General features: G+C 36.6%; 1 protein-coding gene across 1 annotated transcript; it reads left to right on the top strand.

Moving 5' to 3' along the window:
• The first annotated feature begins 815 nt into the window (after nucleotides 1-815).
• PTGES3 (prostaglandin E synthase 3) lies at nucleotides 816-16,834 on the top strand. Its single transcript, XM_058170277.1, has 8 exons — nucleotides 816-1,079; nucleotides 10,367-10,480; nucleotides 10,621-10,690; nucleotides 11,499-11,597; nucleotides 13,459-13,548; nucleotides 14,100-14,162; nucleotides 14,459-14,483; nucleotides 15,381-16,834. Coding segments are annotated over exons 1-8 (483 nt in total). The 5' UTR covers nucleotides 816-1,077; the 3' UTR covers nucleotides 15,401-16,834.
• The last annotated feature ends 1,886 nt before the right edge of the window (nucleotides 16,835-18,720 follow it).

Below are 18,720 nucleotides of genomic sequence, written 5' to 3'. Positions count from 1 at the left end.
CAATGGACTGGCTCAGGCGTTAATGGCCCATTGACAAAGGTGGGGGGGGGAGTTGCTTCCTCTTTAAAACATGTTTCTCCATTTCTCATCCAGGGAAATATATTCTGCCTTTTAAATATTTTCTAAAATATTTCATTCTTCTAGGAGGGGGTGGGTGCTAAATTCCTACACACCTTTATTCCCACTTTCTGACATGTACAATATGATTCTTTTTTTGTGCACTTATACAATATCATGAATTCAGGATTTTTCAAGTAGTGCAAGTTTAATCATGTACTTTGGGAATCAGAGTTCTTCTCACATACAGCTCAATGAATTTGAAATTAAATCGTACCATTTTATAATAGAGTGGCCTAAATCAAACCAAGCAAGTATATCAGCCAACCCTAAGCCGACCAGCGGTGGCCTGGCAACTAAAACTGTAAACCTTTCTCTTCCGCGCATGCGCTAAAATAGGGGTCAACCCCCCCCCGTAGCCTAGAAGGTTCAGAAAAAACGAGAACTTGCGCGAAAGTTAAAAACACGCATGCGTCGTTATCTGAATTGTGACGGCGGGCCGTGCAAGAGAATGTGCGCGAAAGACAGCTTTGCGCATGCGTACTGGGAAGGTGTATATGTGGTGGTGGGGGCAGAACGTGCATGCGCGGAAGAAAACATCCGGCGGCTTTTGGTAAGCGCGCCGTTGAGGACGACGAAGCGGCAAGGTGGTGGCGAGTAGTGCGCATGCGTACATTAACACGACTGAAAGGGTTGGTGGCTGTGGGGCGGGGGGGGTGAGCATTTTGCTGCGTCACCAGCTGCCTGGGAGCCGCCGTTGCTGGAGAAGCAAGCGAGCTAGAGAGAGAGCGAGAGCGCGCGCGCGCGGGGCATTGTGGGTAACAGGCCTTTCAGCCCCGAGGACGAGACGCCGCCGCTCCTACCGTCGCCGCCGCTCCCATCGCCACCCTGCCACCACCTCGTCCTAGCCGGGAGACCTCCAGTCCCGCCTTCGTTTTTTCCGGTTCGAGACCTTTGGAGAGACGGAGAAAAAGGAAGGAGCACGAGTAGGAGCCGCCGTCGCTGCTAACATCGCTCGCCATGTGAGTGAGTGAGGCGGGCCGGGAACGGTCGAAGTGGCTTCGGATGGTCTCTGGCGTGTGGCAGCCGGATGGATGAATGTGTATTATGTGGAAATGGCGAAAATCTTTCCCTCAGAGACCCACCCGTGCTTTTTATTGAGCCTAGATCTGGTAGAGGAGCGGGTGTGTGGACGGTAGTATTTAATGATGGAGCGGTGAGAGAAAGGCGGCCTAACGCGGAGTTTGCTCTGGCGTGTGGGGCGGTTTTTTTTTTTTACCCCTTCTTCCTTCTGTTACCCGGGCGTTGCTTCTTTAAATCTATAGGAGAAGAGTGCCTCTGTGCACGTGCGGAGCTCACTTTCTTCGCCACTGCCTCGGAAGACCTCGCCACCGTCATAGGCTCCAACTTAAACCGATCTTCTCTTTTCCCTTTCCTTTCATCGGTATCGAAATTCCCGACCAAGGTGGTTCTTGCTTGGAGCGGTCAAAATCCTTGGGAAGGTGGCGAACTAAAAACCTGGTTGTGTTATGTAATATCTGTTATAGAGAACTAAGCAGGCGAAATTGTGAGGGAAATGGTTACTTGTCTAAACGGGGTAGGTGGGTGAGGGGGAGTTACTCGTAGGGAAGAGAGCTTTAAAGCAGCTTTTATTTTAGAAGCTAAGAGAAGCAAGGTCATATAGGAGACAAGGTTTCTGTGAGGGGAGGGAATAATGCAGCTGAGGAGATCAAAATGTGAATGAAACAGCGTGGACTTCTTGAGGTTTACTGGGATGGGTTAGAACATAACTGGGTGTTTTTTTCCCCCCACAGTATTCCTTATTGTACTGAAGTATGTTTAAAAATGGGAATAAGAATTGTGGGCTTGTAAAAGGAACAATAATGGAGATCAGGCTGAAGAATGTGCTTGTACATACTGTACTAATGGGGAGTGGTGGGGGGGAACTCCCATGAGCAATAGTGAAAGAGAGAAAAACGAAAGGCAAATCCTACTTAGTGTTGCCTGGAGTGATAATGGGTAGATTTATAAGAAATGAGAATACTTGGGAATGAGTTGCAGTGCTGGTAACAATCTTGAAGTAAATTGCGAATCCGTTTTTGAATAAGTTTTCTTGCTCTGGAAACAGTTTGTTCTGATATAAGATGATGGAAATTTACCTAGCCTTTTAAAGATTCTTTAGGTTGAGAGGACTTGCCAATATAAGAATGTATGTTTTGCTTAGATTAGAATAGAATAGAATAGAATAGAATAGAATAGAATAGAATAGAATTTTTATTGGCCAAGTGTGATTGGACACACAAGGAATTGGTCTTGGTGCATATGCTCTCAGTGTACATAAAAGAAAAGATACGTTCATCAAGGTACAACATTTACAACACAATTGATGGTCAATATATCAATATAAATCATAAGGATTGCCAGCAACAAAGTTACAGTCAGATTACTGGTGGTATCTAATTAACCTTTAGTTTAAAGTTAAACAGAAACCTAGTTAGTACTAAATATGTGTGTGTCTGTTGATTCCAGGTGACTGCCTGGACCATTAAGATGTACCATAGTTGTATGCTAGGTGGGAAAATCAGAAATCCTGGAAAAATACAATTTGTATCATACTCCCAGGAAAATTACATAGATATGTTCATGGAGTCAGCAAGAATTATGCTATAACTGAAGATTTAATCTTAATATCTTGAAGTTGCATTACAGTTTTGATTTTGCCTAAGGGTTTGCTATAACTATCTTATTTGCACGTAACCATTTTCATTTTTCCTGTAGGTGTAAGAGGGGAGGCCTCACCTTCCAAATGTTCTCCAAAGAATTTGTTTAGTTTCTAATCATAGAATAGCAGCTTTAATCCAAGCTGAAAGTGGATTTCAGTTTAGCATAAAACAGTTGAGGGAAGCAAAATTTTAGGAGAGAATGTGTGGTGGAGATGAAAACTTCTACCAAAAACAGAAACAATTATGCTAGATTCCAGATTAAAACTCCACATTAGACTGCTCCCTTGTTTCCACCCAAACTAGTGTGGAAAGAGCAGTTGCTCTGCTTTAATGGTTTAAGAACACTTAGAAATAAATGTTCTCTTTAAATATCAGTATTGGCACATGTTTTGGGGCTGAATACTTTTTTGAGGGGGGAGTGAAGATTTTTGTATTTAGAATATATTGCTGTTGCTTGATTGGGGAAGGAAGTTCAGCTCAATCAAGCCAGAAAGTTTTTTGAGAATGACAAAATAAATTTACATTGACAGGAATGCAAAATGCTGTTTGCTGTGCAGGTGTAATATGCAGTTAAACATACTATTTTAAAGATGGTTCTGAAATTGTACCTGGAAGATCTAAAAGATTGAAGCATTTTGGCTTAGTACAATTGGTAGTGGTCTTGACCATTTGAGAGACCATCACTCTCAAATAAGATTAATATAAGAAATTTTATTGATCTCTGATGAAAGCAGGATCTACAGCCATATGGTACTCACTACAGTTAGTCCTTGACTTACAACAGTTCATTTAGTGACCATTTGAAGTTACAACTGCTCTGAAAAAAGTTACTTATGACCATTGGCAACAGACTCATATTTATGATACTTGCAATGTCCTGGTGTCATGTGATCTTTTGTGATCTTCTGATAAAGTCAATTGGGAAGCCAAATTCTCTTAACAATCATGTTACTATCTGAACAACTGCAGTGATTCATTTAACAACTGTGGCAAGAAATGTGGTAAAATGGGGCACACCTTACTTAACTAATATTTCACTTAGTAACAAAGTTTGAGATCAGTTGTGGTCGTAAATCAAGGATTACTTTTATTGCTTAAACATCTGAGTCTGCAAGCTCATACTCCTACTATCTCCTCCCTGAAAATGTTTTGATTCAGTTATCCTCTTAAGTATGAAATTCAGCTCTCAGAATTCTTAGTAATAGCCATGCTGAAGTAGGACTTCTGGAAATCGAAGTTCAAGGGAGACCAAGTTGAAAAAGGCTCTGCATTGTTCACTTTCTGGTTTGATAAACTACTAATACTTGATATATTTGAGTCCTTCTGTATAAGTTGTATAAGCCTTTGTCGTCAAATAGAACTGAAAGCCAATTTCAAATTGTGGTCTTCATGTTTTATGGGTAAGATTTACGTAAACTATGGCTTGTGTGATATTCACCATATCAAGAGAATGAACTATTCATTTGGGGCTAACTCTGCAGCCCATACATAAGTTTTATATTAGTTATGCTTACACACTTAAAAGCTCTCTTAAAGATAAACTACTGCCATAATTGATAATTGAAATTACCAACAACTAAGTCCTATGTAGGACTTTTTATAGGGATCTGGAGTCTTTAATGGAAAACATATTAAATCATTAGCTGCTGTCATATAATGCTGTTAGGAACATAATTTAGAAATAGGATGCTCCTACAGGATTGTACATACTTGTGACTTTAAGAACATGGAGCTTCTGTGACAAAATAACATCCCAATGTTAAATGTGTCAGAAGTTAGGAATGTATAGGTAGTAAGGAAAATGGAACATGCTGTGATTCCCATATTCCCTTTCCTAATTCACATGCATCACAACTTTAAGATTTACTGTTCTATTGAATTACAGCTAACAGTATTTGCTGCTAGGTATTCCAGAATGAAATAGTAACCCTGTATATAGCAATTCAAATGATAATTTAAGATGTTGAGAACTTCTTAGTACCTTTTAAAGGATAGTTTTGTCATTATATAAGAAGTTGGAAGAATGGCATTAGGAGGAAATTAGTATAATTTCAGTAATCTTTAACAGTTCTTAAAGTATTGTTCTTAAAACATAAAGTGAAAAGTAACTATTCACTTCTTTGAGGTTTAACTGTGGATGACACCTATTTCTTGCCATTTGTTTTTATATAAGATTGTTGCTTGGTAGTTTGTTGAAATCTTCCTGTAAATAAATTTCTACTGACCAAATTTAATTTTCTGTATCGTTCCAAGCAAAATTTGTGACCTTGTAAGGATACTTGTAATGATCACCTAGTATTCTTAACCCTACTGAATGCAAGTCCAAGCGTTTAAAATTCGTTTCTTAGCTGTATACAGTCTGGTGCTTTAAAGTCCAGGAAATGAGCTCAGTATATTCTTTTTTTTTTGGTTATTTTGTGGTTAGATTTGTTAAATTGAATCATTTGAGGAGACAATAGGTAAACTATTTCCTAAACTATGTAAAACATAAACCAAAATAATTCCTTTCTGGCACAATGTTGAATTTGAATTGAATGGCAGCACATACATTTCTGGAACGTGGTTAAAATATCAAATTCTATTTTTGCCATGTACATCAATATCTACAGTGGGTTTGATTGTTTTGTATTTTTAAATCTCATTTGAGTGCTTAAAAATACTTCATATAAGAAAGTTATTTTGAACCATTTTGGAAAGTCCCTTCATTGAAGAATATCAATAATGTTAGATAAGCTTTTAGGGGGAAAAAACCCATGCTATTAATGATCTTCCTTGCAGTACGGTTAGTCCTTGATTTAACAACAGTTTGTTTAGTGAGTAATCAGTTATGATGACACAAAAAGTGATTTATGACCATTTTTCACACTTACAAACATTGCAGCATCCCCATGGTCATGTGATCAGAATTCAGCCGCTTGGCAACTGACTCATTTATGATGACTACAATGCGTCATGTGATCACCTTTTGCAACCTGCCAAGCAAAGTCAATGGGGAAGCCAGATTCATTTTACAACTGTGTTACTAACTTGACAACTGCAGTGATTCTCTTCACAAATGTCTCACTTGGCAACATAAATTTTGGGCTCAATTATGATCGTGTCAAGGACTACATGTATACATCTATAAGAAAATATGGGTGCTATATGGGTCCTATACAATGGCAACAGGTCCTAACAACTCAGAAAAAAATCCATATGCTTTGACTGCTCACCCCATAGCAGATTTCAGAAACTAATACATTGCACAAATAATTTCGGTGAGAAAAGGGGTAAAGGAAATTAAACAATAATTGTATGATGCTAATGTCAAAAAACTGAAATTGTTTAACTTTTTAGCATCACATACAGTATTTAAGATAACTCTTGTGATCTGAAAGGCTCTAGCTTTTAGAGTATAAATCTTTGTCAAAATATGAAGAAGTACTTTGTACTGTTGAAAATTACATGTTATGCCAAATGTTTTTAGTACTTTTTTGAAATACATTTGAGATAGAATTGACTTCTTTTAGTATTAGAGAAATAATATTGTCCATCTAGTTGACTACAATTCATGAACAAGGTAGTAGGATTTCTTAAAGATAAAAGTTTACTTGATAATCAAGGGAAGTAAATTGCTTAACTCTGATGGTAGCAGTTGATTGAAAAATTAGGTTTATATAAAACCTGAAACATTAAAACTCCCAAAACTCTTAAGCCCAATTTGAATTGATTTAAATTCTTAGTAATTTAAAATAAAATACGCTTTTTTTTTTCTTTTTCTTTTTTGAGGTCTTAACTATTTTTCCCATTTATAATTATGTTAATGTGGTCTTAAAGCTTAAATATATTCTACAGTCATTTTTTTCAAAACTGAGTCTTAATTAAAATGAGAATCATTGATAAAACTTTAGAATTATGGTTGCATTTTAAAAACTGCTTTACTGGAACAGTAAGTTTAAATGGACAAATAGATTGTAGAATTTTGTAAAATATAAATTCTTACAGAACTAAATATTTGAAAAACTGTAGCATTGTTCTTCCAAATTTGCCCCAATACTGAGTAGGCCTAAAAGCAGCAAAAACCTGTGGATTTAATATTAAGCCACAATTGCTGAAAATTCTACCATTCCCTATTCTCCCTACTTGGTTCTTTCTGCTAAACCAACAAAAAATTAATGAGGAGGCAAACTAGTTTTACCCTTCCCAAACCAGGAATTAGAAATCAAATTCAAATATAATTTCAATCTAGTTTGTAGGGTACAACAGCTGCAAGAATTCAGGCATAATGGAAAGTTTTTGCCTCCTCCTGAGAAGAAATAAGTGACTGGGCAACCTGAACAACATAGTTCTTATGAACACTAAAGCAAAAAGTTTACAGTAGATCTGGATTATTGCACCTCTGTGGATTACAGAGAATTTTGGGGGGGGGGGGAGACACCTACAATCAAAATAGCCTTTTTAAAAAAATCCCTTATTTTTTTGAAGACCATCTGAAGACCATTCTGGAATTGAACAGATTTTGTTTTAAATATGGAAATTCCAGATTCAAGAATCCTTCCAAAAAAAGAAAATGAACCATTGTTCTCAAGGTAATGGTTGTCCTTGTAGTAATTGCACCTCAGAGTCAATATGAAGTATTCAACTCGGTGTTAAATAATCAGTAAAAGAGGATGCAGTGGTGCATAGCTTGTATGCTTCCTTTTGATGCTTATTGCTTTGATTGCAACAGTTCTCTTGATGTGGTGGCTTTGTCTTTGTTTATGTCAAGACCATGGCAACAAAACTAGGCTATAGGCTGTGACATGAGCAACTGCTTAATAGAACTTGTATGCTACGAATTTGTGATATTCTATAGCAGTGATGGCGAACCTTTTAGATACCAAGTGCCCAAACCGCATGCTCATGCCCAAACTGAAAGGTGCACGTGCTCGCATGCATGTGTAGACATGTGCGTGGACAGCATACATGCATATGCTGACATGCGCAAATGCCCAGCAGGGACCTGAAGACCAGCTGGCCAGCAGGAGGCGGGGCATCCCAACACCGGCAATGTGGCAAGAGGTAAGATGTTTTTCTTTCGTTAGGTTCTGTTTCGTTGTTTGCAAGGAAACAGAAGCTCACGAAAGAAATGCCACAGAGATATGACTTGGGGCGATAGTGTACGTGCCAGCAGAGATAGGTTCGCCATCATGGTTTTATAGTTTTGCCTCTTATTCACAATATTCAGTACCATATTTTTTGGAGTATAAGATGCGCCTACCTTTTTTGGAAAGGAAAACGGAGGGGGGGGAATCTGCCTTTGCCTCCTTGTAGCAAACAGCCCTTGTAGCAATTTCAGCTTCAGCACAGCCTGATTAGCACAAGCAGCTGATTGGATCAGCCTCCCGAAGATCAGCTGTTTCAGGCTGCAGGGATTGCCATAGCCTATTGCACCTCCGTGCCCCCATTTTCTGGGGAGTGGGGTGGGCGGGGCTATGTTCGGTGTATAAGATGCACCCAAATTTTCACCCTTTTTTATGGGGGGAAAAAGTGTGTCTTAGACTCCGAAAAATACGGTATGTGATGGTATAATTGGATTCCTGGGTAAAACTTAGGATCCCATTGTGAGTCCTTTATGAACATAGCAGTAATCCAGTCCTAAAAGTATTTAAATAGGTGTTCTTAGAGCTAGTATGTTAATGCAAGGATTGTCCAAATCATTGCCATCTTATTTACTTTATTGTGGAACCAAGAGGTTTTATTACCTTAATGTGAATCACAATAGCATAAATGTGAAGGAATGCTTCATCTCTCACTAGCAGTAATTAACTCAGTAAGGATTGTGCTGTAGTTCTATAGCACTCTCATTTGGAGTTTCCCTGAATCAAGAATCTGAAGATATGTGGAGTTTTTGGTGCTCTTTGATCTTGGCTGTTTTCTTGTATTTCATTAGCACACTAGGTAACATCATCAGTGCTGGTGAGTGTGGGGTTTGCTCCTTGCTTATATAAAGTTGCTTGCCCAGTTGCTAAGAGTGTGGTTTTCTCTGTGGTAGAATACTCTATATCTGCTTGATTGTCTGGTGTTGGCTGCTGTAAATACTGTGTTCTGCTCTTTTTGATTTCGCCTTAGCTTTTTGAATATTAGCTTTTGAACAGAAGCCATTGAGGTATGTTCAGCTTTCAGTAGACACATAAGAATAAATCACATCCACACACTCTAAAACAGGCAACAAAAAAAGCTAACAATGATTAATTAGTTGGGTAATGAAACATCTGCAAGGAAACAACCAAGTGCCAAGAGCACAAGTGACTCTACAATTCAATCCTGAACTACATGTACTCTTTTATTGGATATGATGCTTATAATAAGAAAAAATTCTACTGTATAGTTTAGAAGTTTATAGTTTAGAAGTTAGCGTTTGCTGTGTGCCACTTATTATAAATTGGCTATAGATTCTTGTATCTTCTAAATGACTTTCAATTTGTCAGGATTTAGGAGAGAGAGAGAGATTCATTCCTAGCTTTATAAGAATACCTGTAGCAAACCAGGATGAAAGTTTTAGAACTGGTAGAGAGAAGTTTTGGGTTTATCATCTATCTCTCTCTTAATTTCATTCCTCTTCTATTTAGAAAAGTTGCAAGTTTCTTATACTTGAGAAATCATTAACTTCTACTATACTTAGCTATAAAAATGTTAGGATTCCTAACATATGCTGGTAACTTCAGTACTAGATAAAAAATTATGGTGCTTCCCCACCCACTCCAAAAAAAAGTCTACCTGGTAATTATTGAACTACCAAACTTTGGAAATTAAATTTTACCTATAATAAATATGGCAAAAGAAGATGGTTATAAATTAAGGATAACTTGGAGTCCATTTCCATTTCCATTTTTTAATGCAGTAGTCCTCAGCCCTCCAGAAACTGGGTCGTGCAAATGAGTAAAGCCTCATCCGTGTACTCTCAGGATCTAGGCAATGTGTGAAACCATGCTCCCCCTGTCTACAGAAAAAAATGCCCTCCACAGAACCATTCCTTGACACCAAAAAGATTGGGAGGGGGTTGCTGTTTTAATGCAAGTCCCAATATTCAACAGTCTAGAGACAAAAGAAGAGGATGCAGTAGATAAGCTTGTGATTAATGAACAAACTGTCTTTTTTCTGGGTTTAGTATTAATATTCTCATCTACAGAATTTCAGTTTCTATATTTTAATAGTTTGACTTAGAGGGAACAACTGCAAATTGTTCAAATACATCCATAGATTTTGGCCTACCTTTACACTTGACCTTAAAGCAATTATTAAAAAACAAAAACACTTCCCTTTATTGCTCTTATTGCATTTGGCCAAAGCTGCAGGGGTGGCCTGGCAGTCAATTTAGTCCAGCCCCAAACTGCAAGTTTCCATAATTGTATACTCTAGAAAACTAAAACAGAATTTCTAAGCAGTCTTAATTTCATGTAAAAAATAGGAGGGCAACAACAACTAACAATAGGGCTTTATTTAAAAAACTAATCGGGAAAATGAAAAATTAGTAGTTATATTAGCAACCAATATTGTATTGTATTATTTATATGTCAGATGGTTGTTGGATAATAGTATTAATCTAATTCTCAAATTATTTTTAGGCAGCCTGCTTCAGCAAAGTGGTATGACCGAAGGGATTATGTCTTTATTGAATTTTGTGTTGAAGACAGTAAAGATGTTAATGTAAAATTTGACAAAGTCAAACTTACATTCACGTAAGTAAATCATTTTATTTCATTAAATTTATTATAGCTGCCCACTCTAACAGACTGAAAGCTGAGCATGAACTGCATTGATACGAATAAATTGGCTCTTTTGTTGATATTGAGAGTACTTCATTTTTATTTTCTTGCAGTTGTCTTGGAGGAAATGATAATTACAAACATTTAAATGAAATTGATCTTTATAATTCCATTGATCCAAACGTAAGTTCCTTTCTTAATCATACACTTAGTTTTAACAGAAACACTGCTTTAACACTTTTGACAGCCAAGGCTATGATTATGTAGAAAAGTTAACCTGCCAAATTCTCATCCTTATTGTTTATTCTCATTTATTTGTATAATGCCAATTTTTTAACAAAGCTCATTATACATATCTGCTTGTTTGTAAAATTTCTAGAAATGTGTTACCATAAGAAATTCTGCATACATATTTGGTGTTTTTTTTTACTACTATTAATTTTCAGGGCACTTTAGTTTGAAATCCCTTCACTGATGCACTTGATTTAGTATTTCTTCTTCACCTCAACTACTGCCATTCCTCTTAGAGAGAGGGTGACTAATTACAGCTTGCATGGTTATTTTATTGGGAAATAATTATTAGTGGCTGTCTCTGTTAACACCGAGTAATATACATTGAAGAGTTTATGCTGTTCGGGAGTTCATTAGATTGGATTTAAAGAGCAGGCTCTTCTATACAACTGGAAATGAGTTTAGTCTTATGTATTTCCAATGGTATAGTCTTACGTTTATGCATTTGCATCATTTTTATTGTATCATACTATGGGCTGGGAGCCATGTGATTGAATATACTTTCATGTTAAAATGGTATTTTTTACATTCAGAAAAACCATGTAATGGCAAATTATATAAAAAAATATGTGGTGGGAGGGCATTTAATTGGGTAAATCTGATTTTTTTTTATAGTATAACCTAGGAGTAGTTTTATTCTGTCTCATGTTATAAAACTAGACATATACTGATTATAAAGGAACTTTTTAAATTTTTTTAGGAATCCAAGCATAAAAGAACAGACAGATCTGTTTTATGTTGTTTACGAAAAGGAGAATCCGGCCAGTCATGGCCACGATTAACAAAAGAGAAAGCTAAGGTAAAACCTGTTTCACTGTACCATTTTGTACCACTATTAAACTATTAAAACAAGCCCTCCTTCTAAACACACTTTGCATTTTTTGAATACTCAGCCCTACACAATATGTTGGGGTTTGTATAAAATAGAAATATATTTTAATTGAGCTTGAACAGAATAGCTAAGCTTCAAAATTTAAAATCCTTCAACAGTTGAATTTATTATTTTTAAAAACCTAATCCCGTTTTCACCAGTTTCTTCCTTAAACTAAATACCTAGACTCTTGGCAAATGCATTAACATAGGACAAAGAGAACTAATCTCAGCATTATTTCATTTAGCACTTAGTTCAAATAATGTAGAATATATCTCCATTGCCCCAGGAAGGAAAAACTAAAGAAACCACCCAGCTAATAAAATGATAGCCTTTGTTATGACTTTTTATTGTTTTAAAAATAATTAATTTTAGTTTACAGTGCAGCTGTGCTGATTGAAATCCTCTATATATTCCATTAATATACAGGTATTCCTCAACTTATAACAGTTCATTTAGTGATTGTTCAAAGTTACAACACTGGAAAAGGTGACTTATGACCACTACAGCATCCCCATGGTCAGGTGATCAAAATTCAGAGCTTGGCCACTGACTCATATTTATGATGTTTGCAGTGTCCCAGGTTCATGTGATCATCTTTTGCCACCTTCTGACTAGCAAAATCAATGGGGAAGTCAGATTCACTTAACTGTATGAATCTTCACAACTACATTGATACGCTTAACAACTGTGGCAAGAAAAATCCTAAAATGGGACAAACTCACTTAACAAATGTCTCATTTAGCAACAGAAATTTTGGGCTCAGTTGTGGTCATACATTGAGGATTACCTATATTGTACAATGCAATAATAAATAAGTACCTGCCCCAAGTTCTAAATCAGCCATGTTGAAAAAAGTAGTCATATAGAACTGAGTCAGTGGAAAGTAAACTACATAAGCTCAGTGCAGGCTAAAAAGAGAGCTTGCCTAATGACAATTCCACAGTGATATTCTTCAGTCTTGGATATATTTAAAAGCATTTTAGAAATTACAAAAAGGGCATGGAAATATACATAGAGTAAAACCCGCCTACTAGAAGAAACCCGTTTAAACCAGCAATGCACCCTGAGGCACAGCATCAATAAGATAAAAAAGAATGTACAAAAAGTGCATATTAGCAAAGCTCAACAAATCAACCAGCCCAAAGCTTTGCATTTACACAACCTTAAAGTGTATGTCTTTGTGTCTCAATATAAAATATTACCTGCCTGGGAAATAAACCACAGCACAATATATGAAACACCTGTGCTTTGTTTCAAGATTAGAACATTTATCAGTTACTTTACAACTGTCCTATATGGGTTTATTCCATGTCTTATAAGCAGTCACATGTGCAAACTCATTTCTTGCATGTTTCATGGTGCATGTTCAACATTTTCATTCTCTAAGGAAGAGATTGGGTGGTCTTTGGTGTAATTCTTCCTTTCCTTACTTGTTGAACATATTTGTAAGTATAAATGTTGAGGCAGGCCTATTAAAACTGCTTTTCTCATAATCAGATTGAAATTATAAATACTAAGGAATTACAATACAATGGGGAAAGGCATTAATGAAGAGAAGACTTCTATATCATTGGTGATATATAGGTTTGCTCTAATAAGCAAAGTGGAGAGGAGATAATTTTATTTCCTTTTCCTCTTAGTTTTCCTAAGGATAGAAAAACTTATCAGTAGAAGAGAAGCAAATAAGCATTTTTCCATTTGAAGGTTCCTAAACTTTTCACATTATTTAACATGCTCACTTGATTACAAGGAGCCTGAATTAAATGTTTACTTTCTATATCCATAGCTCAATTGGCTTAGTGTGGATTTTAACAACTGGAAAGATTGGGAAGATGATTCTGATGAAGATATGTCCAATTTTGATCGCTTTTCTGAAGTAAGTTGAATATTTTATATAAGAAAATGCTGACAACATGGCCCCAATGAGTGCTGGATTATAATGCTGTTGCAGAACATTTATATATTTGTAACACAGAATAATGTCGTGTGTTTTTTTAAAAAGGGCTGAAGTGACCTCATGAAATTTCACATAAGAATGTCAGTTTCACAAGATTTCATTTTTATTTAAGAGAGATTTTAGTCATTTATGTATATGATCATGAGAGATTCTGTGATATTGATTGGAACTGAAAAGGGTTTCAATGCTTTAGGATGGCTTAATTGGTACTAAGCATTATTATTGATGGTAAAGTTTAATTCTTGGTATAAAAAGGAGCAAATCTTTCTTTAGATCAGGGGTATCAAACTGGCAGGCTGGATGGGTCACTCGCAGGCCACACCTTCCCCAGCTCTGCGAGGGGGGAAACATTGTGAAATAACACATGACAGCATTGTGACGGGGCGGGTTTGACACCCATGCTTTAGGTTGCTCAGTTCCAAAATAACAACCTGAAACCTTACTGAATATTATATTGCTTTTGTAATTAGATGATGAACAACATGGGTGGTGATGAAGATGTAGATTTGCCAGAAGTAGATGGAGCAGATGATGTAAGTAGCTTTCTATAAGGCATATTTCACCTGAAGTATTAACCATGAATGTTGAAAACATCATGTAAACATGTATAGGAATTTCTGTGGACAACATACTAGAAACTTCTTTTGGAAATGTGTACATGACCTTAATTTGGAACACAAGTGATATTTGCACATTTTAGAATATTAAATTTGATGTTAAAAATGCCTTTTTACAGAGGCCACAGAATAATTTTTTATATCCACTGCTATATGGCTTTTTAAAGCAGTACATTGAATTTACTTGTTAACTTTGTCTCTTTTTGTTACAGGATTCACCAGATAGCGATGATGAAAGTAAGTTGATTGCTTTAGGACATTCATTTACTGTATTCTACTTCTTGTAAAATTAGAGGTGATATCATAAACTATTAGTGTAATAAACCTTTTGAGTTTGTTGGAATTATAAATATATTGCCCATGTAAAATCTACAAGGGCCTATAAAGACTGCCTTTGGTGTTTAGGTAGCCTCTCTTGTATTTGCATACCAATCTATTCTTCCCTGGCCCCCAGTCCTGTGGAATAAGAATTCTGGAGGAATAGGAAAGGATTAGTGTGTCTTGGATTGTGATTGGAAAATGTAAAAGATAGTGGGAAATTGCCATTATATATCCAGACCTTAGCACATTTGGGAAAGAATGTATGGTTAGTCATTGACTTATGACTATAATTGAATCCACAATTTCAATCAGAAATTGTGACAGTCATAAAGTGGGTCATGTGACTGGCTGATTTTACAACATTTTTTTGCAGCAGTCATTAAGAGGATGCAACAGTTGTTAAGCAAATGCCACAGTTACATTAACTCATTCTTCACTGTAGGGTGGTTTTTCCTGGAAAATGAAGTAAATGGCTGCAAAAGTGGGCTGAGCGTCCATAATGCAGTCATGTGATGGGATGGACATTGAAATGTTGATTCTGGCTCATAAATCCCTTTTTCGGGGTCCATCAAAACTTCAAACAGTTGCTAAGTGACCAGGCACCAGTTGAGAATTACCTGTATGCAACAGGACATATTCTCATAAAGAGTAGTAATCCAGATATCTGTGAAAGCTATCAACCCTTGTGTGCTCTAGCTTAACTATGAAATGGTATATTGTCATATTTTTGGAGGTTGAAAGTTTTTCTTGACAGTAATTAGGCTATTGCTATAAGCCACAACCCATATCTTTTTCTCTCTTTTTTCCCTTTAGAAATGCCAGACCTGGAATAAAAGAAACTGACAAAATGTTGGGGTTTGGGGAAAGACTTCATCACAACATTTCATAATTGAGATAAGAATTCCTGAGTTGATAGCTCTAAAGACAGAAAATGCATCCTTTAATTCATCTTCAACCCGTTCTAAGCAGCTTCATTGATTGGTGCATACCATTGTTCAGGGCAGTCTTAAGTTACATGAGGCAATAATGTTAGCATGAAAGGTTTCCAGACTTCCAAAAAAGGAACAACAAAAACCCAATCACACAAATATCTGAGGTATAGGCAGTCAAATCCGTTGCAATAAAAGGGTGTATAATGCCTCTTTGCCTCATCGTAAGATGTTACAATGGGTAAACTCAATTTACATGAAGTGGTAAATGTATATTTTTCCCTCTTACATTGTGGACTGCAGACAACTCAAGTTTCCGATTTTGTAGCTGGAACAAAATTGGCTGAAGCAATGTTCTAATTGGCTTTTGAAATTTAAGTTGGTAAAATGCTGTACCTCCAGGGGTGTCTTCAGGGTATGTTCCACTAATGTTTAATGCTTTTCACTTTGTTGTATTTAATCACTAGTTAGTGTTCAAGATATCCTAGCTAAAACTAGCAACCCCTTTAAAACTTAAAATGGGTGAAGCGTGTACACTTGGTTGTTTGATACTCAGAGCTCATGAATCTCTTGCGATGGAGGTGGGAGCCTGTACATTGTTGCTTATCAATCTGTACATTTAGACCAAATTGTATTTGCACTGTTGGTATGAAAGCGAGTGACAAAATGTTAATACACTATTGGATCTTTTGTTTTTTTGACCAGCTTATAAGCCTGAAAACCTCAATTTGTGTTCAAAGCAGTGGGGATTTTTTAATGTCTACATTATTTCTAATAAACTGTTGAAGACTCCATGACTGTCAACTGTCTGGCTGGCTGTAACTTCATGTATTCTTACTATTTGTTGGAATGAAGTACTTTTATTTCGAGTTTGGAATAATAATATAGAATTGTTTAAGCTGTTGGAAGGAGGGGAAAAATTAATATTCCCAAACAATTCCCCTTAAACAAAATTGGACTTGTAAGTTTTGAATACTGACAGCAATTTTAAAAAAGTGTTGTAATTTGATTAAAATAAAAACGGTCATCCCTTAAAATGTTGAGCTTCTGCATTTCACACATGATTTGTGCAATTCTTATTCTTTAAAATGAGCATATGTGACTGCAGTTTGACGCACAAGAATTTACAGAAGAATATTGAATATAGACTCTAATTCTGAACAGAGAAGCATTTCTAAATGTGTGTTTCAATGCACTCTGCCCCAAGATCTTGCCATATGCTGTTCCCAGTTCCATATTTTGGTTAATGTTTTTGGTGTTTTCAGTTAAGCTGTAATCTTACGTGCATTTTATGGAGGTCAGACGAAGGTATTTGGAATAAAATTACTTGGAAATCAAGGGGGGAATCCTGTCTTTTCAGCTGGATTTGTTTTCATTTCATAGTCAGTCTTGAATGGCACAAGTCATCTCTGCTTGACAAGTTGGCAAATAAGGTCCTAGTTTGGACAAATGTCCTTCCATTTCAGCACCAGCAGGTTAGGCAAGAAACCTTTAACTGTAATTTAAACTAAGAATTGAAGAAACTATAAAATTAAATTATGGATTGGGATGGTTTATATTATTTTAGTTTGAAGGTTAGTCAAGTCGATGTTTTTAAGTGGACTTAATTTGTGGCATAAACAGCCTGCATGTACTGACAAAAAATATTTCACATCTGATTTGGGTAGCTACCATATAAGCAGAGCTTATAAATGGTATAAATTATAAATTGTTAACTGCCATGACTTCCACGAGAGCATTTCAGTAACAGCTTGGCTTTTATTTTCTGGATCAACAAGACTACGTAGTGCGCAATTGTTCAGTGTTGATACAACAAAAGTACTGCATACTTTAGTTTAGATTTGAATCCCTCAGAAATAGACCCTCTTTGTCATGATCATCTAGCAAAATCCTGAAATCACTTGTTGCAGATCTATCTGTTCAATGGGAGTATAAAAATCTGTCTTCTGTTTAATTACAAATTCCTTTAACTGCTGAATTCTCATCCAGTTCTTCTTCCCTTCTAAGCACTAACTAACCTAAAACTCCAACAGTTATAATTGGAACTCTACCCGCTCTGAGCTACCTCTGAAAATAGTTGCTATGAGGAATGTTCATTCAAAATGGATGCCATTATCATAGCCAATTTCAAAGCAATTGTTTCACTTAAAATCTAATTATTTTAACCAAAAGCTAAGCAGAAGTTGCGGCTTGAGCAGCAAAATACAAAGCACTCCTTTACATCCAAACTGCACATTCTGACTCAGAATTTTCCCCAGCTCTGTGTGTTCCTAGCACATCAATTCATTCCACTCACTTGCCAGTTTATTGACTAGAACTTACCTATTGTGTTCATGCTGTAACCCAAGTATTAAAAAACCAAGTCTGTACCTTTCTCATACCTCCCTAATAATACTGCCAAACATCTGACTTTCTTAGATTCCTCCTACTCCAAGTCCGTCCCTCACTTCCTGTAGTCTACAGATATCTAAAGGTAAAAGGGAGGGAGTCAAAACAGTCACAATAATAATAGTAATGATCCCACCCCTATTCTAAATGCATCAAAGGGATGCCAAACTACTGCTTTGATCTCTTTGGACACAGCCTCCCTATAGATGCTACCAGAAGAGGCATTTGGAGAGGAAAAATGACATTGTTATGATATGCAAATGCTATCACCTCATATATTTGGATCAGTCATACTGAAAATAAAACCAGTTTTTCCAGTATTTTGACATTTGTTATAGGATTAGAACTATAATAGCTCTTGTGGGAAAGCTAGTCTTTCCTGGTAAAATTAAGCAGCCTGATACGTGATTGGACCAGGACACGATTGAAAGTTTGCCTCCCACCTAACAGAACTTGGCTTCAGTTTGGAATGAAAAATCTGAACTGTTATTGGCTTGCATATGGTACATGACAGTTGCTGGAACTCTTTCATCATAAAGTATGTTCCCAGACGGAACATACTTTAGGTGGAACGAGAATCTTTGGAAATACTGTGCCCACCTCACTTGTTTTGGAGACAACTTCCTCGGTGATTTCCAGATTTTTATGATCCGTCCACACCTTAAATGGGTGTGGAGCTCCCTCAAGGTGTTGCCAAGTCAGGAGTGCCCATCTCACTGCGAACACCTCCTCCCAAATTGCCCAACCACATTTGGTTGGTGTCAATTTTCGGGCACAGGGCTGCAATTGGCAATCATCAGTTCTACAATATTTTTTTTTCATTTGCATTCCTTGTG

This window comes from Ahaetulla prasina, chromosome 2 (assembly GCF_028640845.1).
Source record: "Ahaetulla prasina isolate Xishuangbanna chromosome 2, ASM2864084v1, whole genome shotgun sequence".
Lineage (NCBI taxonomy): Eukaryota > Metazoa > Chordata > Lepidosauria > Squamata > Colubridae > Ahaetulla > Ahaetulla prasina.
This window is presented reverse-complemented; position numbering and strand designations above follow the sequence as displayed.